The sequence below is a fragment of the Urocampus carinirostris genome, chromosome 13 (genome assembly GCF_059441175.1).
Source record: "Urocampus carinirostris isolate Australia breed hairy pipefish chromosome 13, RoL_Ucar_1.0, whole genome shotgun sequence".
Lineage (NCBI taxonomy): Eukaryota > Metazoa > Chordata > Actinopteri > Syngnathiformes > Syngnathidae > Urocampus > Urocampus carinirostris.
In genome coordinates, this window is record NC_142361.1 from 24,992,701 (window position 1) to 25,020,221 (window position 27,521).

Consider the following 27,521-nt stretch of genomic DNA (forward strand, 5'->3'; position numbering starts at 1 on the left):
GATAAGGAGTATATTCAAACGTTTCACAGAATATTCTGGACACAAATGAGTCACAGACAAAGGCCGCTGACAAGGGCAAAGGTGAAATGGCTTCCGCTCATTCTTATACTAAAAGGGCGGTAAGGAGTCTGGGGGAAAAAGGGGACATTTCCAATTAAGTAACAAACGCATGTCAAAGAGCGATCCATTATCCCCGATGACATACTGCTGCAAGCTGGAGCCAGAAAAACACATTTTGTCAGGCCTGGCGGCTTTTTTTTTAATGTTCTGTACATCTAGTAATGAATTGCATTAGTATGGCAGTGATCCATTCCCCTTAGTTGTATGTTTCTGTGAGCAGGTACCGGCAGAGCTCACTTTTTAACAGGGCGGTAATGGAAAATGAAATAAAATAAATACAAATGATAACTTATTTTATACATCCAAATGTTATCTGCACTTGAACAGCTGCAATTAATTATCCCGTATCACATATTGCTGTGAGCGGGGACTGATGGAGAGCATTTTTGTCAGGAAGTTGCCGTTGTAGCCCACCTAAAATGAAATACATGGTTGTGGCCATGATCCATTATCCCCTGTCAACTATTCGTAGCGCAAGGGCACATTTTTGTTTGGGCTGGTAGCACCTTTTTGCAGTTATTTCCACCTCAAATGAAATGCACTTGTGCGACCATGATCCTTTATCCCCAATCATATATTGCTGCAAGTTTGGCCACATTAAGTTATCCCTAGTTGACTGTTGCTAAGACAAGTAGCCAGCAGTTTTTTTTTTGTTTTCATTCAGGGCCACCTGAAATGAACTGCACTATTTTGGCCATAATCCATTATTCCCAATTGAATATTGTTGAAAAGCCAAAAGAGCAAATTTGCGATGTGCGTTGTGGCATTTTTTTGGGGGCTCTTTATAGCCAACAAAAACAGCACTTGTGAGGCTGTGATCCATTATCCTTCATCGCATATTGATGCAAGAATGGGCAGAGCACAAATATTAAACATAAGTAATATTTACAATTTTGTTATCTAAAGTTGTTTTTCTGAGTGTTTTGCTTTGGTATAAGAAGAGAAAAAGTTAGATCAGGTCACACCGCACCAAAAGTAAAATAAAATTGAACTTGTCTTTTACGTGTATATTTATTTATAATGTTGTTTAATCATATACACATGTTATGTATAAGTACTATTTAATAATTTGTTTTTTTAATGTATTTTTTTATTTGTTCTTTTACCATTTTCCAAAACATTGAGTGTTTAACTTTCATATTAGAAGAAAGAAATCCGAAGAGGAATCAGCTGCCCCCCACCTGCCCTCTGCATCCACCCGCTACTCCACCCTACCAGTTCAGGTGACCTCACATCAAAGGTCAATATTAAACATTAATGTTATTTAATCATACATGTATAACACACATAAATAGTTCTGACTATATCATTATGTCTATTAATTTTTTAATTTGAGGTACCGTTGGTTTGTAAAGTATTAAAACATACGTCTCTGTCCTCCGCTATACGGCAATTTGACTTTGCGATCCTCACCTCTGACTCGGGGGTGTACCGTACTTTTTCCGTTGAGGGCAAACTTTTTAGTTATACGGTGAAGAAAAAGGACAACATCTGAAAAAGAAGCGCTTCACCTATTGCTGGCTCAAGAGCTAGGTTATCGGACCCGAAAAATCCCGCCCGCCATCGTCATAGCTCCTCAATGATACTTTTCCTTATCGTGATTGATTTGATGTTGGAGATGGTAATAGGATTTGTTATGAATTTGGCCGTTCGGCCAGTAAACAAACGGTGCCAAGTATTGATTGGTGCAAAACTTGAAATTACATACAGGCTCTTAACAAAAAGGAGGCCAGCACCTCAATGGTATCAAAACATAGTACGAGGCGGTAATGGAAAAAGAAATAAAGAAATAAAAAAAGAAAAGGAACGCTCTCGTGAGGAGCATGCAGAATGATCTCGGTTTATATTCCGACTTAGAGAAGGTAGTTGTCTTTGAAGATGAAGATAAAAATACAAAAAGGTGTTGATATAGTAGACCACAGCGGCTGCTGCGCTGAATTTTGAACGGATTAAGAAGATAGAGAGTAAAAAGGTTATTTTTACTCTGAGTAAAGATAACTGGTAACCAGTTCAGGGGGTACCCTGAAATGGTTGCCAGCCAGTCACAGGGCACTCAGAGACATATAATCCATTCACACCTAGGGACAATTTGGACCGGCCAATCCACCTGAATGTGGATTGGAAACCGGAGTTCCGGGACGAAACCCACCCAAGCATGTGGAGAACATGCAAACTCCACACAGGAAGGCTAGTAGCTAGATTTAATCCCATGACCTCAGAACTATGCTGCAGACGCACTAATAACTCAGCCGCCGTATTGCCCTATATATGTATATTATAAATATGTATTTATTTATTTTATTTTTTCTATTCATTGGCAGATCCGTATTTTTTTATTCTAAGGATTTTTTTCTATGCTTTTTTCACCTTCTAAAATAAACCTCATGTTTCTCATTTCAGGTACGCCATTCTTCTGATGTTACTATAATTGACATTATTGTTTTTGTAATAATTTCCCCAAGATATCTTAAAGAAAAAGTGCTGTTTGAGAAAAATCCTCATAAAGATCATTTCACGTATTACTTATCCACTTGGTTTTTAGTAATAAGCTCAATTTTTGTTTTTCCCTTTAGCAGATCATATATTTTATTTCAAGGATGTTTTTTATGTCACAATTGCCCATTGCCCTCACCTGGGTCGTTTGGCACCAGCACCTGCTCGTTGCCTCCTATTTAAACTCTGTGCTTCCATTCACTCCTTGTCAGTCTGTCAACGAACCTCTGCACTTGCAAGACGTGCATTTTGACTCCGTCCGGTATCCTGCTTGTGATTCCAGTATCCGGTATCGATCCCGTCTGTACCGTCCTGTGTGGTATCTTGCTCCAGTATCTGGTATCAATCCCATCTGTTCTGTCCTGTCCGGTATCTTGCTCCAGTATCCAGTATCGATCCTGTCTTTCCAGTCCTCTAGCCTGATCGTGTATCCGGTATCGATCCCGTCCGTCCAGTCTGGTATCTTGCAGTTGTATCCGTTATCAATCCCATCTGTCCTGTCCTGTCCGGTAGCCTGCTCGTGTATCCGGTTTCGATCCCGTCCGTCCCGTCCTGTCCGGTATCTAGCTGTTGTATCCAGTATTGATCCCGTCCGTCCCGTCCTGTCCGGTATCTTGCTGTTGTATCCAGTATTGATCCCGTCCGTCCCGTCCTGTCCGGTATCTTGCTCCAGTATCCAGTATTGGTCCCGTCCTGTCCGGTATCTTTCTCGTGTATCAGGTATCAATCCCGTCTCTTCCGTTCTGTCTAGTATCTGCTCGTGTATCCTGTATAGGTCCCGTCTGCCTGTCTGGTTTCGATCCCGTCTGCCCCTGGCTTCCTGTTTTACGACGCCTGACTTCTCCGTCTCACTTCTTCTGCCTAGCGATCGCTTAATCACTGGTGTTTGTGTTTACGCACATGACTGCTCCATTTCAGTAAAACAAAGCTTGTGCGAAAACGTTACACGTCTGGGTCCACCCTCTGTTCGGGTTCTGACATTCATCTAAAATAAACTTTATTCATTCTATTTTCAATTAAGGGATGTTATTCTTGTTATTGTGACTATAATAATTGTTCTTGTAATATTATTTCCCAAGATATGCCATATGTCCCATTTTTAATTTATGATTATGAAAAAGTTAGAAAAAATAGTTAAAACATTAACAAAAAATAAAAATCCTCAAAACGATTTTTTTCACTTAACACTTATTCACCTGATTTTTTTTAGTATTAGACTCTATTGTTTTCTTTTGTTTCTTTTACGAAACATAGTAATTAGAAGAACTTTAAATTTGAGCAAAAGTATGTATCATGTCATATTTTTACTAGAAATCAAAGTACAGGTATATTGGAAAATAGAAGTCATTTGATATTCTGTTATCCAATGTACTGTACCGTAAAAAAATGAAAATAGAAATACTTACAATGAGCCCAATGTGCTCCGTGACTGGAACATCGACGATAAAAGTAGGTTAAAAGTAGATAGGCAAGGAGGGGGGAATGGGATAAAGGCTCTTTGAACTCAACTGGGCCATGTTAACTGCAATTTGTTTTTTCTCTGTACATCTATAGTTGATATTTTGTTACAGTCGTATACTCTCTGTCTCGAAGTACATCATCAAGTTATGTTTACATGTCACTCTGTTTATGTTCTCCCTGAAAATAACAAAATTAGCGCGGAAAATGCACTTTCCTTTTAAAATCGAGAATCGAAATTGCAATTGTTTTTTTTTTTCCAAAATTGTTTAGCCCTAGTCTGTGGTCTGTGCAGCCCTTTGAGACTCCTTGTGATAAAGGCCGTCACAAATAAACATCATCGAGAAAAGATTTGACTTAAAACTTTTGAAGGACACATCACCTTTAAGGATGATATTTGGTATCATTTTGCTCTCCAGGAAACGAAAACCTTTTCCTTGAAGTAAATTCTGAGTTAAAGTCATTTGCTCCAATCAGATACAAATTCAAGTTCCTCCAAATGACTTTTTCCCCTTTTTGCTTTCGCCGTTTTTGGTGGCCTGGCAGGTGCAAAAAGCTATTTGTCTAATTTAGGTTATTTGCCCAGTTTTCTCCTTTGTTTTTTTTCTCTCTCCATGGTGTAATTATACTTTAGTTATTAAGCTGTCATGGTAACAGGATTGTTATCTTTGGCGCTAATGCCAAAATGCCTTTTTGTTTTCGTGTGTTGGTTTTAATCACGCTTGGTACCCCTGGTAAGGTCTATTCAGGGGTACCGGAGAGGAGGGTCCGCCAGGAATCTCGGATTTAAGAGGAGCAATGTGGTTTTCGTCCCGGCCATGGAACAGTGGACACGCGTGACACCCTCTGCAGGGTCCTTGAGGGTGCATGGGAGTTTGCCTATCCGGTCTACATGAGTTTTGTGGACTTTTGTGGAGAAGGCATTTGACCGTGTTCCTCGGGAAGCCCTGTGGGGGGCGTGCTTTGGGAGTATGGGGTACCGCACGGTCTCCGTACTGTAAAGTATTTTATGTGTTTATTTCTATGTCTTTGATATTTCACGATTGATATTTATGTTTGTCCTATGCATTTAATTATGTGTCTATGTATATATCTTTTATGTTTTTGTTAATTATGCGTTTTTTGTCAGAACCTGAACAGACGGTGGACCCAAACGCAAAACGTTTTCACACCAAGCTTTATTTTACGGAAACGGGGCAGTCATGCGCGGGAAAACAAACACCAGCAATTAGGCAATCGCCGGGAAGAAGAAGTGAGACAGAGAAGTCAGGCGTGGGAAAATAGGAAGCCAAAGGTAGACGAGATCGAAACCTGACAGGACAGATGGGATCGATACCAGATACGAGATACACGAGCAGATAACGGACAGGACTGGACAGACGGGATTGATAACTGATACAAGATGCACGAGGAAGATACCGGACAAGACAGGACAGATACCAGATGATGAATAAACAAGCAGGATACCGGACAGACGGGATCGATACTGGATATTGAATACTCGAGCAGGATACCGGACAGAGGGGATCGATACCGGATCGTGATGCACGAGCAAGATAACCGGACAGGACGGGACAGACGGGGTCGATACTGGATACAGGATGCACCAGTAAGATACCGGACAGGACGGGATCGATACCGGCTACTGGATACACGAGCAAGATATCGGACAGGATGGAACTGACGGGATCGATACCGGAAACAGGATGCATGAGCAAAATACTGGACAGGACGGGATCAATACCAGATACTGGTTGCAGGAGCAGGCTACCGGACAGAGTCAAAATGCATGCCTTAGAAGTGCAGAGGTTGGTTGACGGACTGACAAAGAGTGAATGAGAGCACTGAGTTTAAACAGGAGAAGAGCCAATCAGGCAATGAGCAGCAGCTGGCGCTAAACGAGCAGGCACAGGTGAGGGCAATTGTGACAATTTTTTAGATGTTTTTTTTTAATGAATTAATTTTTTGTATTTATTTCTTTAAGGATATTTTTGTTTGTGTTGATTTTTGAATATGTTTGTGTTTTTTAAACCCATCTTTCTTTCATTCATGATTTATAATTGATATGTATGTGTCTATGTATCCATTTATTATGTGTGTATATATATATATATATATATATATATATATATATATATATATATATATATATATATATATATATATCTCATCTCATCTCAATTCATTAGCTGCACCGCTTATCCTCAGTAGGGTCGCGGGGGTGCTGGAGCCCATCCCAGCAATCATCGGGCAGTGGGCAGGGGACACCCTGAACTAGTTGCCAGCCAATCACAGGGCACACAGGGACAGACAACTCACTCGCTCATTCACACCTAGGGACAATTTGGCCCGGCCAATTCACCTGAAATGCAAGCACAGGGAGAACATACAAACTCCACACAGGAAGTCTGGAGCTGGATTTGAACCCACGCAGGAGGTTCCCATGACTTGAACTGTGCCGCACATGCGCTAACCACTGCGCCGCCATGCTGCCCATATATATATATATATATATATATATATATATATATATATATATATATATATATATATATATATATATATATATATATATATATATATATATATATATATATATATATATATATATATATATATATATATATATATATATATATATATATATATATATTATAATATATATACTATATACATGTTTATTTGATTATTTTTATTTGACAAAAATCTTACTTTCTCTCCCATGTCCCCTTTTGGCCCAGGAAGTCCATGGACACCAGGAAGACCAGCATCACCCTAAAATAAAAACAAAACATAAAATAAAGTTCTAATTTAACAAAAACTATGCAAACAAATATTATTTTTGAAACATACTTTTGTCAAATAATTCAGGGAAATATGATAACACCTTTTTTCAGAACGGTCAATATTGATACCAGGTACTAACATAGATACCGCTAGTAAATCCAATTCCCTTCCCTCAAAACGGCTAATAATGTCCTCTAAAGTTAATGTTTAATGTTGATAGAATCCCCCCCTCTGAATTCGAGTTCCTGTTTGTTATATCGCCACTAGATGGCAGCCGATACTTGTATCGAATACAGTTATAAGCTCCGATCCTTTTTAAAGCCTGGTCTCAGCATCAACACGGATACCTGTATTTGGTACTTGCGTATTCTTATTTGTGAAAACTAATTTTGGCTTTTTGTTTATATTGACAAAAGAATAATACTGTCATAATTCAGATCTCAGGTTTGATCCAACCCCCAAACCCCCAGAGCCATTTCTCTTGCTTGCTTGCCCCAACCGCATTTGGTCACTCACTTCCTGGCTCTAATTTTCCCCCACCCCTGGTGTGACCTGTCCTGATTAACCTCCAATCGCACCTCTCCCTCTTCACAAATTAAACATTGTGTTTCCTTGTCTTGGTGCTAGTTCGTTGCCCCTTTTGTGATGTCCCAAGCCTTGTTGTCACAGATTTTTTATAGAGTGTTTCGACCCCTCGCTCAGCCTTCTAGATCACAAGCACTGCCTGCTGGAAAATTGACCCCTCGACTGCCTCTGACCACGATTGCTGCCTATGGTGTTATAGATACTCTTTCCCTGATACTTGACTCCCATGTGTCGAACCCTGCCTGAAATCAAACCTTTCTTCTGCATTATGCTTGTATACCACTCTGAGCGGCCTTGACAGATACATCATAAAAAGCTGGGGTCTCCAACATAGTGCCCGCGGACACCAGGGTGACCAATGAGGGCAGCTGAGGCAAATGGCTTACCAGTACTGGGTCATTGTGATTTTCTAGTAAAATTAATGTTTTCTGGTGGTTGACTGAATCAATTTAACCCGACATCCAACTTCACACACTTTTTCTTTCTCTATATTTTTCTCTTTGTTTCTCTTCTCTATCTTCCTCTCATTTTGTCTATCTTCCTCTCTTTTTCCTGTCATTCTCTTTCTTTCTCTCTCTATTTTTCTTTCTTTTTCTGTCTTTCTCTCAGTCTCTGTCTCTCCCTATTTATATTTCTATCTCTTTCTCTCTTTCTCCCTCCCTTTCACGCCTTCCCTCCCTCCCTCTTTTGCGCTCTCTCTTGCTTTTACCCTTTCTCTCTCTTTCTCTCTTCTTTCCTTTCTCTTTCTTACTTCCAATAACTAACCCGGTAATAACATAGTAATAATATAGTAATTAGTACAAGATACATTGTTATTTTAAAAATGCAAATCAAACTAGGTGTTTTTTGCACGAATAAGTACCAAACAGTAGGTCTCAGCTTGAAAAATGTTGGAGACTCCCTAAAAAAAACGGAACATACTATATTTGAATTTTAATCCAGGCTCCATGTGAACAGCACAATTACTATTTTCCGATGATCAAAGATCCGTAGTAAAGGGCATCAAGAGCATCAGATTTATATCGGCAATGCTTGTTATCCAGAGGGGGGAAGGTATAAAGGTCCTTTAAGTGGACACGAGGTGTTTGTAAAGGCCTCTGTGAATCATTGTTGACAGGGTTACAATAGACACAAGAGGCGCTCAATTAAGGTCCCCCCTGTTGCTTCCGATTGATCGTACCTTTTCAGCCGGACATTGACATCTGTCACTGGGCGAAGAGGGGAGCTGAGACAGCATCCGAGGGACGGGGAACGAACTCCTGTTAAATGCGCTCTTGTCTTCGCACTGGATCGATGCAAAAGATACGGATCTGATTAGCAGGGACACACAGTAACTGTTTTTTTCTATCAATAATCAATAAAATATTCCCTCGTTTTAACTGCATAGTATAATTAGGGGGAACATGGCGTGCAAAATCCAAATATTTCTCTGTGTGTTATTTTTGTTTACAATTACAATAACATGCAAGAAATGTTGAGACTAGCGCTTGGTTTTATCAAGCAATCGATCAATACTTTAGCATATTGACACAATATTGTGAAGAGCACTAAAACTGACATAAATATTTCAAATTTGTGTATTTGATTATGGGTGTGTTCATTATGTGAAAATATGATATCTCTAAACATTATAAAAGAGCTCCAGTACTGAATTGCACACGTCAATTTACTTATTATCAATTGGCGTTCGGCATTTGTAGCTATAATAAAAGTAAATATTATATACAAATACCGAGGCAAAGAAGTGAAAAAACAAAACCCTTTCCCTGTAAAAAAAAAACAATACATAAATAAATAGATTAAAAATACATTTGAGTGTGCTTGTAAGCAAAATATGTAAAAAAAATAATGAAGAAATCATCTCCAGTACAAAAATTGAAAAAATACAAAAAATACAATAAATGGTTAAAAGAAGCAAACAAATAAATAAATAAACCTGGAAACGACACACGTAGAATAAGAAAATTGAAATATAAATACTTAAAAATACAACACAAAATAAAATTAGATTAATAATAGATTATTTTTTAAATAAAGAATAAATAAATCCAAACAAAAAACAAACCACCAAACAAAAGTGTAAAAAAAGCAAATGATTAAGAAAAAAACAGCAAAAAACCCAAACAAAAAAACACAAAAAAATATTCCCAATTTAAAGTATAAAAAATAGAATACAGAAATCATAAGAGATAAAGAAAAATCAAAGTGCCAAATAAAATAACATCGAAACAGTTAGAACAAACAAAAAAATAAACCCAAAATCAACCCACTACATAACAAACAAAAAAATATAGTGTGCTTGGTAGAAAAAAAAAATAAAATCAACAAAATCTTAATTTCCTACATAAAAACAAATCAAACAAAACCAGATTTAAAAATAAAATATGAACAAATTAAAGTAAACCTCCAAAAAGTAAAAAATAATCCAAAAAAAAAAAAAAAATCAAAACCAAACAAATCTAGACAAATACCCAGATTTTAGTGTTCTTGTTAGTTAAAACAGATAAAAATAATAATTCATAAATCCTCCATTTGCTGTTCTAACCAAATACCATAAACAAAAACTGAAAAAAATGGCCCTTAACTATAAATAGTTCTTATTACATACTGAAATTCATAATCTAATGTGTTTACTACAAATGACACATGATAATATTATGTTCCAGACACAGTAAAAGCATTTTACCTTTGTCTCCAGGACCTCGCAGCAAGTTTCCATATCGACGATATACGGATCACAGTACAGGATCATTTGTTTGACTTCCACCTGGGAATTAAAAAAGCATTCGTTTAGTCGGATGTTTTGCATGAAGAAATGTATCTAAAATAAAAATGAAATATCCTGTATATGCTGATCATTTTGTATTATTTGCAATTTATATTTGAGTATTTTGATTAACCTCCATTTTGGTGTAACAAATCTGTTCTGATGTGGGGATCGCTAAGTGAAATTACCATATAGGAGCGGATAGAAACCTAGAAAGTAATTTGCTCGGGAACCCCGGTATCCTCCCAAAAATTATGTATAAAATATATAGTAAGTACTACATTTGTGTAATTTATGCACATATGATTAAAAAACTTTATGAATGTACAAGCAAAGGTAAAATTAAATTTAACTCACTATGTTGACATGAGATTTGAGCGGGTCGAGTGGAGTTGTGGGTGGATGCAGAGGCGGTGGCGGTGCGTTAAAAATGAAACTGACCTATGAAATTAAGTTTGTGAGGATTTTAATGCCCTTAGAAGATTTCCTTACTTTAATCACGTCCATATTTATTAGAGTCCCGATCGTCAATTGGTTATGACCATATTGCTAAGCGAGGGTAGATATTTGTGTGCCCTCTTTAATTTCATGATAATTGAAAGCTTCGTTGACATGGTTATCATGTTTTTGCTTCTACCTTTAGCATCACCTATAGTGAATCAATTCAGTACAAAAAATACAGTATTTTATCGCCAACTTGCGAAGTCTATGATTTTGAACTGAACTCAACTGTTTTGTTTTATGCTAAGTAGTTTTATACAGCACTTTTGAGTGGCATTTTTAATTTTTGACTGAAAAGTTCTTTACAAAAAATTTTGTCACGGTTGCCTTGGCGCCCAATTGGTCCCGCCCGTGTGGCACCAGCTGCGGCTCATTGACAGATTGGCTTTCTGTCTATTTAAGATCAGTTCTCTCATTTGTTCTTTGTCAGTCCGTCAACGAACTTCTGCAAGACGTGGGTTTCGACTTGGTCCTGTTCCTGTTGGTATTTCTTGTCCGGTATTGTTCCCGTTTATTTTGTCCTGTTTAATTTAGATTTCCAGTTTTATTTCCGTCTATTCTTATCCTGTTTATTATTTTCTCCAGTTTTCGTTTGCATCAAGTGTGTCCTGTTTATTTTCGATATCCTGTTTCATTGTCTATCCTGTCCGTCCCGTCCTGTCCGGTATCGACCCCATCTGTCCGATATCAACTCGGGAAACTGGTATTGATCTCGTCGGCCTCTGGCTTCCTATCATTTCACGCCAGACTGCTGCCTAACGTGCATGACTCCCCATATCCCGTAAAATAAAAGGCTTGTGTGAATAACGTCATGCGTTTGGGTCCTGATCCTGTTCTGGTTCATGACAGTTTTGATTTGATTAGAGTTGATATTGTTTAAGAAAAAATACTCTAGTGCTAGTGAAAACAGGTTAGCAGGATTTAAAAGTCCAACACAGTTTTCTTAAAAAAATAAGCACAAAAACGTTAAAAATCTGTAGTAGAAAAACAGAAGTAGCACGCACATCCACAGGCCGCCCGTCCTGTATCCTGGTGGCAATGAGCGTTCTCCCAGTGGGGTCGATGGCATCCCTTTCAGTGATCAGCCTCCGTTCGATCAGTTTACAGTCCATGTAAACGGAGACGATGTTACTCTGGACGGAAAAGCTCAACTTGTGCCACTGCCGGTCAAAAAGTGGGTGCAGGTCGCGGCTTTTAAAGGTGTAGCGGAGAACGTTCTTGGGAAGGCTCTGCGAGGAGAACTCCAGCGATTTCTTGCCGCCGTCTACTATGATGGACACCTGTGGGAGGATAAGGAAGGCCACAATATTAATATTAAATGGAATATTGAGTAACCGCTTGGAAATTTGTTTTTGGGAGGATAAAAATACATACTATGTCTCTAAATATGACTTTGAGATATACAGTATTTAATATGACAAAAAACAATATATTTAAAATTGCCATTCAGTTCACGGATCTCTTAATCGCCTGCGTCGAACGCAACTCTGGACAGCCTACCCACAGCTGACAGTTCCTTGCTTTCTTTTTGGGTTGTGGCAAAATTGGCAACAGTACATTACTTGATGTTGTTCGCCCATTTCTTTTTTAGTCTTCCTCTCCCCCTTCCCCCCTTGACTGTGATCGGAGAATGATCTTGGCCAGTCCTGATGATCTTGTGACGTGACCATAATTCTGAAGTCTTGGCACCGTTCTTGTCAGGGTCCAATGTGCCCTCTGATTGTGTTGCACACTGTTTTGTTTGTCACATGTGCTATGTCTCCAATTCCTAGAAATTTCCTGTAACATCGCATCTCCATGGCCTGGATTTTCTTTTCCAGCTTTGCTGTGAGCGCCCTTGTTTGCAAGCGTAGAAGAAGATGGAAGTAACCAGAGCTAGCGTGAGTCTGATCTTGGATTTCACTGCTATGTTCTCCTCTCTCCAGGTAGTTTTAAGTCTTACAGTCCTGTTCTTCTAATGCGATATCATCAGCAAAACGGAGGTTAATGACATTGAGTCCCTCAATGGTGATTGTACCTTCATGTTTGTCCAGAGCTTTGGACTTGATTCTCTCCAGGAAGATGTTGAATAAAGCTGGACAGAGAATGCAGTCATGTGTGGCACCCAATGTGTTTTGAAACCATACTCTAATGACACCATTGATCAGTACCACACTGTTGGCATTGGCATACGGCTGTTTAATGGTCTGAGCTAGTCTCTGACCCATGTGGTACTTCATGGTGGTTTCCCATAAAGCAGCTTGCCACAATCTGTCAAATGCCTTCTTGAAATCCATAAAAAACATGATAGAGGTTTCTCTGGTGTTGTTGGAACTTCTTGCACAGGATACGCAGATTAAAAATCTGTTTTGTGGTGCTCCTTCACTCCCAAAAACCTGCCTGTTCTTCAGCTTGGGTGCTTTCAGCCGGTGGTTTTAGTCTGGTCAGTAGGAGTAATAATAACCTGCATGCATTTACTCATTCATTTATAATATTGACATTAGGGAACGGAATATTATCAGGTCGATATTTATCAAACCGATAAGTACTCACTAGACGGCACACTATAATATACAATCAGCAGACACTTTAAGTTAGAAAGATTCTGGGCATCCACGGTAAGTTCATTACAATATATTTTATTTTTCTATAAAAGTAGTAGCATAACCCAGTTGCGTCTCCTCTCTACCACTCTGGAGAGCTGGACCATAATCAGTTGTGTGGCTTGGGATGTGTGCAGCGCTGTTGTGATTGAATGGGCTTCTAAAATTATTGAGTATGCTAGGTTTTGTATTGTTTAGAAAACTTTTTTGAAGAGGGAGGGTCACCCACCATTTTGGCTTGAATTTACCTGTGTAGATAGGCATAACCACTGGCTGGTTAAACCCATCTACACAGGTAAATATGTTTTCATCTTTATCAGAATCTTTATATAATTTTCCTTTGCATTAAGATGGTAAAGTGTTTTCTGTTCAGATTCAGATTCAGATTCAGATCTACTTTATTGTCATTCTAGTACACGTGTATACAGAACGAAATGTCGATGGATCTGACTCCCACAGTTTCCCTCAGTGTCCTTCAGTGTACAGATATAAATAAAGCTGTATTGTGTTATTTACCATAGTGCCGATAGTGCAAGAAGAGACGCTAACCAGATGTGCAAGATGGGCAGTCAGGTTAACAAGTCAGGTACACAGTACCATTATATTGTAAACAATAACACTGTAAGTAATAACACTGTAAGTAACAATAGTGCAGAGATCAAATGTGCAAGGAGTGGCAAGCTATAAAAAAAACTGCCACTAGTGCAAAAGTCAAATTAGCAGCCGTTTAGATTTAAGTTAACTATATGTTAGATTGACCATTTAACAGTCTAATGGCCAGGGGGACTAGACTATTGCGGAGCCTGGTGGTCCTGCACCGCACACTGCAGTACCTCTTCCCAGAGGCTAGCAGAGTGAATAGTCCATGATGGGGGTGAGAGGGGTCCCCGGTAATGTTCTTAGCATGGGATAAGCAGCGCTTCTGGCCAATGTCCTGAATGGAGGGAAGTGTAGTCCCGATTATTTTCTCCGCTGTCCTCGTTACCCTCCTCACACTACCCCAGTCGGTAGCGCTGCAGCCTCCACACCACACAGAGATACAGCTGGTCAGGATACTCTCTATGGTGCCCCTGTAGAATGTGATGAGGGATGGTGGGGGCAGGTGGGCTCTCCTCATCCTCCGCAGGAAGTACAGGCGCTGCTGTGCCCTCTTAACCAGAGATGCAGTGTTCACGGACCAGGTGAGTTTGTTTGTGATGTGCACCCCTAGGAACTTGATACTGCTGACAACCTCCACAGCCTTGTTGTTGATGCAAAGTGGGGCATGGTTGGGCTGGTTTTTCCTAAAGTCGACAATGATCTCTTTAGTCTTGTCAACATTCAGGACCAGGCTGTTGTCCTTGCACCAGCCCACCAACTGCTCCACTTCCTCTCTGTAGGCCAGGTCGTTGTCATCCCTGATGAGGCCCACCACCTCACCTTAACTTAACATATACCTGAATTTCCGCCTAATAAAAATGATTTATGAGAGGTCGCTGCTGTTCCATTCATTCAAATTCTTCCTCTATGGCAAAGTGGGCCGGCTTTGGGGAGAAAACTCTGGCCCTGCATATATGTATATTATATATTTTCCAGTTCAGAATAAAAAACAGTTTGAAATAAGATACCAAAACAATAAACATAATAAACAAACCAAGCAAATAAAAAAACAAAAGAATCCCAGACAAACACAAAAATTCAGATTTGTTACATTATATTCTTTTTTGTTTAAAACGAAAACCAAAACAAAAATGAAATCAAAAAACAAAAGATTAAAATGGATAGCAAACCAAGAATAAACCAAAGAAGGGAAAAAAACTCCCCAAAACAACACAACAAACAGACAAGCCAACATATAATACAAAAACAAAAAACAAAATATATACAATTGGTTTTGAGTGTTTTTTGTGGATTTTCGAAAAAAAAAAGTCAGTTGCCGTTCAAAACAAAGCAAAACAAAAATTGGAAGACCTAAGAAAAAGTGAAAGAAAACAAGAACCCAAATTATGAACCAGAAAACAACTCTTGGAAAGAAATATTAATCCATAAATCCATAGATTTGGTTTTGCTAATGACAAGATTTTGGCAGTACGCCTACCTGAGTGTCTCCATCTTGGTCGAATACCTGCCAAAGATACCAGCGGTCTCTTTTTGTCGTCCTTCTCACACGAAAGACTGTGACCAGGGAGAATTCACCCGGCAACCCGTTCGGAAAAATTTGCCTGGAAAAATTCAGATAATCAATAATGTCATATATACAAATGTGTATATATAGAATACATTGATTAAGCATAGTAACAATATTGCTTATTTTGTCTATCCTAATATTCGTTAATTTTCTTAAGCTATTTTCTCTCCTTTTAAATGTTTTATTACATGTTCATCCTGGAGTGTAATCTCCACTCCAACAACATACACCGACCCCTTTGAGGTTGAATAATTTTACACGGCCATGCTCAACTAATGAAAACATATCGGCATCGATCCAGAATCACGTCCACCAATCAAAAGACGAGCATTTATGTATTTGACCTCAGCCGCTCGGGAAGGTCGAAGAACAATTCCCAGCCGGAGGAGGAAGAAGCTATAGGGGACGACGATATATCGTCTTTTACGTGGACACACTTGCATGAATTACAGCTTGCTCGTCTCTCCTGACTTTTATAGATTGCATTATAAAAATAAAAAAAACACAACAAAAACAACCTCACTTTTAAAACATTGTTTTTCTTAACCCGGGTTGGGAGCAAAAGACAACAAAATCCAAATCAGAAAAAAGTAAAAGATAAATAAGTGTACGATTTCTCCTTTGCATTGTGTAAATTTCTTCGGGGAGATCATGGGGTATTTGATTACACCAATCACGATTTATCGATTTCAGGTTAAAAGATCCTCGATTGGTGACCTAATGCTCTTTGTTAGGAAGAGGACACCGTTTTTTATGAAGGATTACATATCGTACCATATGAAGATTTTGAGTTTCTCAATCGATTGATTTTCACTTCAATTAACATTAATGCAAGAAGACACATGGGGCAGATCCACTATATAATGTTCCAAACCCAACTAGTTATAACAGAACGAAACATGTAAGTAGGACAAGGTTCTAAGGACGAAGGGAACATACACACCTGTGAGTAAAACAACTACAACTAGCTCAAACTGAACAAAACATGAACAGGACAACAAAAGAAACATTCCGCTATGTGGACAAATAACAACCTTGAGATACAATGCAAGTACGCAAACCTGCTCTAACTGAAGAACAACATGAAAGGAAGATACTGAAGGACGTTCAAACACTAACTAGCTTTAATGGAAAAAGAACATGAAAGGAAGGCAACACTGGCCAGCTCTGACAGAACCAAATTGTTTAAAAAAATGTTGAGAAAATGGTTTATATACAAAAAAAAGGTAAATGGTATTTGATAGTGTACAGAAACAAAACAACACTATTTATTAATATGTACAGAGCTCAAAAACATCCAAGCTCATCCAACACAAACTTGACTACATATCCCTACAACATTACAGTGAAATGCTAACAAGATCCAAACGAACAAAACATGAAAGTTGGAGAACCCGGTATATGTTGGAATATCCACTGGTCCTAATTGATCAAAACATGAAAAAAGGAAGATAGAGGGAACATACTCCCCCATAGGGACGACAACAACTATACAATTTTCTAACTCTGACCACCTGTAACAGGACAAAACATGAAAGGGGGGCAATGCAAGATACATTCCCACACATGAACCATACGAAGCAAGCAACTAACTCTAACGGTATCTGAACAAAAGCATGAACGTAAGACGCAAAGGATGCTTGAACACTATTTAGATCTAATTTAACAAAACATGAATGGAGAAAGGCATAGTATGTTTGAATAGTAACTACTTCCAAATGAACAAATTATGAAAGAAAGAAGACACAGGGACAATACTCATGCATGTATTGACAGACTACGTAATGATCCAACCCCAACCAACACTAACTGAACAAAAACATGAAAGTAAGACAACGCAGGATGCTGAAACACTTTTTAGATCTAATTTAACAAAACATGAAAAGAGGGAGACAGAGGATATGTTGGAATATTAACTAGTCTCAAATGAACAAGTAATGAAAGTAGGATGACACGGGGACAACACTCATGCATGCATAGACAAACTACAGAAGGTTCCAACCTCAACCAGCTCTAACTGAACAAAACATTGAAGTAGGGGCGGCCCAAGAACGTTCGTATATATGGTATGAACAAAAACGAGAGTGAAATGACGCCGAGACAATGAAATATTTTGCAGGCACGTTAGCAAGCTGTAAATGAACAAAACATAAAAGACACCATTATTATTCTTCAACGTCCACTGCCCCATGTTTAACACCAACAGTGGTTGTTTGACCTCAACCAAAATCTCAGCCGAGGTTACTTAGCAAATACAGAAACACGAGCGAGGCTCTCCCATTAGGGCGAAAGAAGCTTCGGTGTCTTCCAGGAAATCCAATCCCGTAGGATTATTTAAGAGGAGCCGGCGGAATCGGATTGCAACAGATGGAACCATCCGAGCTCAAATGTTACCCCAGTTGGCTCACGTCCCCATCAGCGACACACGATCCCGCGAGGGGATCAAAGATGGGCTCAACGAGGTGAATTGTTAAGTTGCGTGCCCTTTTGTTGAGACTCAGGGCTTTTACAATGACTTAGCACGGGACCAAAACGCGCTAATGATCTGTAGGAAATATGGTGGGGATCTACCGTTTGTGTACAAGGTCATGCTTATAATCTGAAACAATTTCAAACCGTAGCTCATTATCCTGATATAACCCAGTTAATGCTACTCCATAAGAATAAGTTGTATCTTTTTCTTAGCCAAGGCATGTGTCACCTAGGCATTATAGTTAATACTGACAAGCTATGGTCTCTCCCACAATACCTTGTTAACCAAAGCTGTGTAATGTTATTGAAAACATAAATAAAAACGCACATAAAAATGGATTCTGCGTGATTTTTTTTTCAAATATGTTATGCAGTAAAAACTTTTTTTTTAAAATATCAATTATTGGTATCGATCTTCGGAAGCAGAATTTTATATTTCATTGGTATTGGTGGGGAAAAATATATTGTATTTATCTAAAACTGTGGTGAAGACATTTGATTCATATTTAGGGGCCAAAAAGTACTGTAACAAAGTCAAAACTGTCAAAAATAAATAAACCATAATGTTTCAACCCCAACCAGCTCTAACAGAACAAAAATGTGAAAGCCAACTCGGGATATAATTGGAATACCAATTGCTTTATAATAAAAATATGCAGAAGCAAGAAGATATAGTGAAAACATACATTGATGGAACAACTCAATTGATTCAATTGGTCCCGCCAGTGTCTCATGAACTTGTATTCTTACAAATATAATTGGTATTTTTACATATATATATATATATATATATACTGGACTGTCTCAGAAAATTAGAATATTGTGATAAAGTTCTTTATTTTCTGTAATGCAATTAAAAAAACAAAAATGTCATACATTCTGGATTCATTACACATCAACTGAACTATTTCAAGCCTTTTATTATTTGAATATTGCTGAATTTGGCTTACAGCTTAAGAAAACTCAAAAATCCTATCTCAAAATATTAGAATATCATGAAAAAGTATACAAGTAGGCTATTCAACTAATCACCTGAATCATCTAATTAACTCGAAACACCTTGCGAGGGTTTCCTGAGCCTTAAAAACACTCAGCTTGGTTCAGTAAACTAAATCACAAGTATGGGGAAGACTGCTGATCCAGAGGACCATCATTGATACCCTCCATCAGGAGGGTAAGACACAAAAATAAATTTCTCAAAGAGCAGGCTGTTCACAGAGTGCAGTTTCAAAGCATATCCACAAAAAGTCTGTCGGAAGGGAAAAATGTGGCCGGAAACGCTGCACAACCAAGAGAGATGACCGCAGCCTTAACAAAATTGTGAAGAAGAGCCGCTTCCAGAATTTGGGGGAGCTTCAAAGACAGTGGGCTGAAGCTGGAGTCCAGGTATTAAAAGCCACAGTTCACAGACGTGTCCGGGAAATGGGCTACAATAGCCGTATTCCCATGGTCAAGCCACTTCTGAACTCAAGACAACGGAAGAAGCGTCTGACTTGGGCTATGGAGAAGAAGCACTGGACAGTTGCAGAGTGGTCCAAAGTCCTCTTTTCAGACGAAAGCAAGTTTTGCATTTCATTTGGAAGTCAAGGTGCCAGAGTCTGGAGAAAGGCTGGAGAGGAGCAAAATCCAAGTTGCTTGAAATCCAGTGTGAAGTTCCCACAGTCAGCAATGGTTTGGGGAGCCATGTCAGCTGCTGGTGTTGGTCCACTGTGTTTCATCAAGTCCAGAGTAAATGCAACTGTGTACCAAGAGATTTTAGAGCACTACATGCTTCCATCTGCTGAAAAGCTCTATGGAGATGAGGATTTCATTTTCCAGCATGATCTGGCACCTGCCCACAGTGCCAAAACCACCAGTAACTGGTGCATTGACCATGGCATCACTGTCCTTGATTGGCCTGCTAATTCCCCTGACCTGAACCCCATTGAGAATTTGTGGGGTATAGTTAAGAAGAAGATGAAAGACACCAGACCTACAAATGCAAATGAGCTGAAGGCCGCTATCGAAGCATCCTGGGCATCAATAACACCTCAGCAATGCCACAGGCTGATTGCCTCCATGCCACGCCGGATTCATGCAGTAATCCGTGCAAAAGGATTCCCAACCAAGTACTGAGTGCATCAATGGACATTTTCAAATGTTTGATTTAGTTTTGCTGTTATAAATTTATTTTTTTACTTGGTCTGAGGAGTATTCTAATATTTTGAGATAGGATTTTTGAGTTTTTTTCAGCTGTAAGCCAAAATCAGCAATATTCAAATAATAAAAGGCTTGAAATAGTTCAGTTGATGTGTAATGAATCCAGAATGTATGACATTTTTGTTTTTTTAATTGCATTACAGAAAATAAAGAACTTTATCACAATATTCTAATTTTCTGAGACAGTCCAGTATATATATATATATATATATATATATATATATATATATATATATATATATGTATATTGTCATGATTACCAATCATCTGTGCCCGCTCCTTTGGCGCCAACTGCCTCGGACTTTGATTGGCTCCCTGTCCCTTTTTAAACACACTCCTGTCCGTCCCCTTTTGTCAGTCCGTCTGCGAACCTCAGTTTACACTAGGCAAGCTTTTTTTCGACCCTGACTTTAACCTGACTGTCCCCGGCTTCGATCCGTTTTTTTTATCCTGACCACGTCTAATCTCCCGTCCCGGCTTTCCACTTTTTTGTCCTCGACCACGTCTACTCTCCTTTCCTGGCTTACTTGTATTGTATTTGTATTGTATTGTATTTATCTTATTCAGTCAGTATAAACCATAAACATGATATATACAAGAAATCATTTGACACGCGAACTCTCAATAATGATAATACAGTATAATAGATTTAAATGAATAAAAAGAATAGAGTAAAAATATATTGTAGTGTATGATACAAGGTAATTATAATTAATAGTTTAAAAATAAATAATGTGTAAATAACAAGACTAAAGTAGAATAGGTCGGAGGAACGCCGTTGGCATAATAATACTATACATAATAACCTAAATCAATTCCCGTTGAACATACGAATAGCGGAAGGGTAAAAACTCTCTTTAAGACGTGTAGTCTTGCTCACAATGGGGGTAATCAAAGTACCTGCGAGCAGGGTGACTGGGATCGTCTATAATTTTTACGACTCGCTTCCGACCCCGACCACGTTTTTGCTCTGCTGTCCCGGCTACTGGCCGGTTTTTCCGTTCCCGACACCACACCGCCATCGATTGCCACGGAAGTCCTACTTCCGTGTTCAGAGCAACCTGCTTACCGTGCCCAGCGATCACTGGATCGTGGGGGCAAGCCTTCCCTTTCTTCCAATAACACTGAGAGAAACGTAACGCAAGTGGGTCCTGTCTCTGTTCTAGTCTTGACATATATATATATGAATGATCGCAAACTCCGTAGAGTGTTTTTGTGGGTGTGTATTTGTGCTACGTATCTGTCAGTCAACACTAAAGGGCACACTTAAGTGTTTATCCCGCCCCTGCCTGCACTGTGATTAGACAACTGGGTAAAATGTGACATTGACGAGCATTGCGGTTTCCCCAAGATGAGGATGTGACAACTCTCGGCGACCAAGAAATAAACAAAGGTTTAGCACCGAGTGTTCCGTGCGGAGAACCTACCCAGCGCACCAAAATTCGCAGTATTGCCCACCCCTACTGTAAACCATCAAAGAAGAACCGGCATACCGTCATAGCAGGAACCATAAACCAGATACTCAGCACTGTAATTTACCAAATCACCGATTTAAGTCTGACATTTAAAATGCATATCATGATTTTGTCTGTGTACTCGCCAATGAATAGTATAGCATCGGCAAAGGAACAACACAAGTTATTTCTAGTCCAATTTAGATCACAGGCAATGATTTTTTGCTTTTAACTCCTGCCTCGTTTCCCATGCATTGTGGGTGTGACTTTGCTGTGTCATTGCCTTTCATAACTTGAGTATTTATGATGCAATAATTTACAAGGGCACACGTGCATCATAGATCTAGCTTCTTAATTTCGCTCTAAAAATGCACCAGATCGATGCCTTTGATTTTAAAATGTGACCCCCAGTAGATTGTCCCTGGGTCTCACAAAGTTCAGGGTTTGTACACTTCAAATACCGGAACTTTTAAAGGACTTTCAAAGCAAAGTTTCTAATATCTCCAGTGCCATTAAAATAAGAAATCTGATGTGAATCAACCCATAGCCCTATAGTTTGAGATAACTGAGTGCTGACTGTAGGGGAAAAAAAACGGAAAATTTGATAAATCCTAAGCTGAATATTAAATGAGCAGCTACAGTATCGTTCACAGAATGGGGCAAGGAAAACAAACTGATTTTCTGTGCCCCATTTTATTCATGTTTGATGCAGTCTCCATTTGGTCTACAGGTATGTTGTACCAAATTCTCTTCTTTCCTATAGGTGACACTCAATACTGTCAAACTGTAGAAAAAGGAATGTCAATTCCAAGGTTTTACTTGAACTAAGGCATTTTGAAGCAAACTTTATATAATACATGTTCTATTAAGTCAAACTGCCGAGAAACATGGCAACAATTTCAAGCATTTTCAAGCGCTTCACCCATAATTCAAGCATTTTCAAACCCAAAACATACCATTAAAATTCAAGCATTTAAGGATTTCAAACACTAGTACAAACCATAAAAAGTATATGGCAAACACAGAAACAACAATATAGTATTCCAAAACTTAACAAGCTCCAATAAACTCAACATGACAAATATAAAATCCAAAGTTTTACTTGAACTAAGGCATTTTGAAGCAAACTTGTATTGTTTTTATTATTTAATGCGTCTTCAATTGAGTCAAACTGCAGAGAAACATGGCAACGATGTCAAGCATTTGCAAGCGCTTCACTCAAATTTCAAGTATTTTTTAAACCCAAAACATATTATTTAAATTCAAGCATTTAAGGATTTCAAACTCTAGGACGAACCCTGAAAAGTATATAGAAAACACAGAAACTATTACATAATATTCCAAAACTTAACCTGCTTAATAAACTCAACATGCAAGAAATACGACAATAAATGTAGTACATAGAGCCTCTACCACCAGTTAAGCCTGCGGGATACTTACAAAATAAGCAAGCCAAAAGAATTTACCTAAAATATTTAATCGTACTTGTTATTTATATTGGAGCTGTTCGATGAGAATACTCAAGTTTTTTTGCTTCTACAAACCATCTTCCCTCTCCTCCCAGCTACCCACCCCAAGCCTTCTGATTGGATAAGAGTCCTGGGGCGGGGACACGAAAGCAGGAACATTAGAGCATTAGCTCTGCTGACTTGCCTCGACATGCCGGTGTTGGTGATATACAATAAAAGCATTTTTGCGATTAAGATACAGCGTAAAAAGTATAGGAAACTTGTTTCAGAGAGGAACGTTAAAGGTTGAGTGTGATATATGGGCTCTTATCATAACATTAGTTAGTCAATCAGGCGTGTGTGTGCGTAATTGAGAGCAGAAAAAGCTGGCTAAAGTGGAAGTGATTAACTCTTATCATAACATTGGTTGTCAATCTTGCTTTAAAACAGGAGTGCCCCAACTATACCATTCGCCAGCTTCATTGAAATTTCTATGCACTTTTTTTAAGTTAATTTAAGTCATGTTGGTTGTATTTGCATTTTTATCTATTTTTGTACAAAAAATCAGTGAGCTATTTAAGTTTTTAATGTACCCGATACCTTTATACAAATTGCTGCTACGCATAATTTTATTAGGTTGTGTTGAAATTCTAATTTATTCGCTGTAAACTGTTTCAGAGAGCTCTATTAAAGTTTTATTCAAGTTCATAACAAAAAATATTTGTTTCTTTTTAATCATGAAACATTTCTTATGACAATTTTTAAGCTTTTACAGCAAACAAATATTAACTCAAAATATCGGTTATCAGCCTCGTCTTAATAATAAAAAATTGGCCCTGAAAAACCCGTATCGGTCCATCCCTACTGACTAGCCGAACGTTTAACATTGCTGTTGTTCTTTAAGTCGTTCAAGTCATGGAATTGGTGATAGTCTAACATCCTAATTGTCATCTATTTGACCGCCCAGTTTGTTAATCAGATGACGGGATGAAAATTAATGGGCTGATATTCTTAACGTCAGGCAGTGGTCAACCGCCAATATCTGCTTTTATCTTACATTTATTATTGCTGTTAGGCTGGAGGAAATGAGCCAGGGGAGGGATGGGGAAAGGAGAGTGATTTTCCACGCGTGCTACTTTAGGATGAAAATGGTGAAAATAAGAAAAGGACTGTTTCAAACCCAGCCCAAATGCTCACCCAAGAAGATAAAACAGTGCCCGAAAAGTCTTGAAAGGCATTCAATTACCGTAATTTTCCGCACTATAAGGGGCACATAAAATCTGATTTATTTTTAAAAAACTGACTATGCGCCTTATAATCCGGTGCGCCTTATATATGGATCAATATTGAATTGCAAGGTCTCGCAACTAAGAGAAACAGCCACCGACTCCATTTTTCGCGTAGAAGAAGTGCACTGTGCATACTGGGAAATATTAAACAACGATTCTCTTTTATTTGTGCGTTTGTTTAAAGACCCTGAAATGGCTCCTATTAAGAGACACGTTTACAACGCAGAGTTTAAACTCAAGGCGATCAGTCATGCAGTAGAAATAGAGCAGCAGCAAGAGAGTTTAACATTAATGGATCGATGGTGTGGAAGTGGAGGAAGCATGAGGATGAGCGGTTTACGTTTTACATTTTACAGTTATTATGTTATTGCTTTATTGTTATTGTTTTGCACTTGTTATTGTTTTTGCACATTACGAGTGTTACTATATTGCGATTGCACTAACGTTTAATTTACCATAACAGTATCAGACGTTTTTTTGCGTGTTGACTAAATGGAGGAAAAGTAAAATGTTATGCCTTGCTGTTGTTCAAAGATGTTAAAGATGTGTCACGAAAATGCTTTACCTCAAAGAAAATAATAAAACAGCTGTTTATTCATTTTGGGAGTGAATGGAGTTGTGGAAAGCTTGTTTGTTATCTATTAATAAAGTTTGACTGACCTATCTGACTGTTTTGTTGACATTCCCTTTAGTGTGGCACCATCTAACGGTTGCATAACGTAACTACATCCTCTACTGTAGCCAAGTCAAGTCACATTTATTTATATAGCCCTTAATCACAAAAATGTCTCGAAGGACTGCACAGGATGCACAGGATTACAATTACAAAATTGCACAATTACCTGATCTTAAACCATCATGCACTTATAGCGACTTATAATGCGGTGTGCCTTATGTATGGAAAAAGTTTTAAAATATATAATTCTTTAAAGTTGCGCCTTATAGCACGACGCGCCTTATAGTGCGGAAAATACGGTAAGTTTGATTCCCGGCTCCTCCGTGTTATATGTCGAAGTGTTCTTGGGCAAGACACCGAATCCCAAATGCCCCCAATAAGCAGGTATGCGCCTTGCATGGCTGACTCCCTATTGTGTGAGTGTGAAGCACATTGTAAAGTGCTTTGGGAGGTCTTCATTGACTTGAAAAGCGCTATATAAATGCAGACCATTTACCATTTACTACTGCCGTGATAAACTAGTAGATTGCGATCGACCTAATGAGCACGCCTGCTCTATAATAATTAGTTACCTTCTCGTCCTTATCTAAGTACCATGCTACATTTTACGGTATGTATCCAGCATAACATTAGGCAAATGGAAGGCTCTTCCGCACTTATCCAGACTAATGTAAGGGAGGGAAAGGTCCAAAGGTACTTACTATATATTTTTTCTTCAGCTGACACGCAGTATCACCCGTCAAGTACTTAGATAATTGGACATGAGGAGGCCGGCATACCTGGCCACTAGAACTGATGACACTCATTGAGAAGCGGCATCTTCTCGGACAGTGCGAGTAATCGTATTCATTCACCTCCGCCAAAGGAGAACGGCACTCACTACTTCTTCTGTGTCGAAAGACTAAAAATAACTCGGCCTTCCCGGAACAACCACCGTATATTCTCCCACCGTCAGGACACAAAGAACCCCGGAGGTGAAAGTCAACTTCTACTGCATAGTCATGCCGGATCCGCAGGGGAGGAAGTGCAAAAGGCCTCTATGAATATTAAACAAAACTTCAATCTACTCATTTATCGTCGTATCGCATTCATGAGGAGGTGACAGAATGCTCCCCAATTTGACCGAGGCTCAAAGGTCTTCCCATGAGCGGGCACCTCGATGTGTCATTTATGTCCTGGTTTTAATATTCTTGTCTTATTACACACAGTCCCACTTTTTTGCCCTTAGAATGATGTCCGACTAATGCAGTATAGATATATAAATTCTGTTCAAATAATTCCTCGTCTAATAGAGAGGTTCACCATTTGACCGGAGTCACCTCAAGTTGACTCCACTGCACACCAATTTGAGTAACTTGGGAAGTGTTGGGGGATTTAATGGTACTAGATGTTTTTAAGGACTTGAACAAGACCAGGATTTTAAGAAAGCTGAAAGAAAATTAGGAGTTAGAGATTCTTAAACATTCAACCCCAATGTAAGGTGACGCAAGAGACATACCATCACATGGATGGAGCCACTACATAATGTCCCACACCCAACCCGTTCTAACCAAACAAAACATGAAAAGTAGACTAGTTGGCAAAAGTTGGAATGACAACTGGTTCAGAAAAGCAACAGGATGCAGGGAACATACTTACATGTGGATATAACAACTACATAATATTCCAACCCCTACTGGATTCAACGGAACAAAACATGAAAGTAAGGGTAGTTGGGGAGGTAATACTAGATATATTTTTTTTAGTGAACAAGATGAACAAGAAGAATAAAAAGGAGATGAAGAGAGAACAAAAGGAAGACAAAATAACCAGACAAAAAATGACAAGTGAAAGAAAAAAAAAAAAAAAGAAATAGACCAAGAACAAGACTAAAGAATGTGAAAAATAAAAATAGCAAGGAAGATTAGACAAGGGCAGCACGGCGGCGCAGTGGTTAGCGCTTGTGCGGCACAGTTCATGTCATGGGAACCTGTCGTGGGTTCAAATCCAGCTCCAGACTTCCTGTGCGGAGTTTGTATGTTCTCCCCGTGCTTGCGTGGGTTTCCTCCGGGCACTCCGGTTTCCTCCCATGTTCCAAAAAAAACATGCATTTCAGGTGAGTTGGCCGGTCCAAATAGTCCCTAGGTGTGAATGAGCGAATGAGTTGTCTGTCCCCGTGTGCCCTGCGATTGGCTGGCAACCAGTTCAGGGTGTCCCCTGCCCATTGCCCGGAGATGGCTGGGATGGGTTCCAGCCCCCCCCGCGACCCTAATGAGGATAAGCGGTACGGCTGATGAGATGAGATGAGATTAGACAAAATAGTTAGGTCAATTCAAGTCATGTTTATTTGTAATGCCCTTAATCACAAATAGTCTCAAAGGGCTGTACAGACCACAGACCAGTATGACACCATCCCCTGATCTAAAACCTACACGAGGGCAAGGAAAAACTCAAAAACCTCAACATGGGGAAAATGAAGAAACCTTGAGAAGGAGCTGCACATGAGGTAATCCCCCTTCCAGGATGACCAGGCCAAAATGGATA

At 38.9% G+C, this 27,521-nt stretch overlaps 1 protein-coding gene across 1 annotated transcript in view; it reads right to left on the reverse strand.

Moving 5' to 3' along the window:
- Window positions 1-27,521, reverse strand: part of col19a1 (collagen, type XIX, alpha 1) — a 223,093-nt gene that overhangs the window by 184,357 nt on the left and 11,215 nt on the right. Inside the window, exons 5-9 of the mRNA XM_088351663.1 lie at window positions 15,371-15,494; window positions 11,716-11,991; window positions 10,130-10,210; window positions 8,624-8,728; window positions 6,784-6,846 (exon numbers count right to left, since the gene is read on the reverse strand). Of these exons, the coding sequence (XP_088207789.1) occupies window positions 6,784-6,846; window positions 8,624-8,728; window positions 10,130-10,210; window positions 11,716-11,991; window positions 15,371-15,494 (649 nt within the window). The remainder of the gene's footprint in view (window positions 1-6,783; window positions 6,847-8,623; window positions 8,729-10,129; window positions 10,211-11,715; window positions 11,992-15,370; window positions 15,495-27,521) is intronic.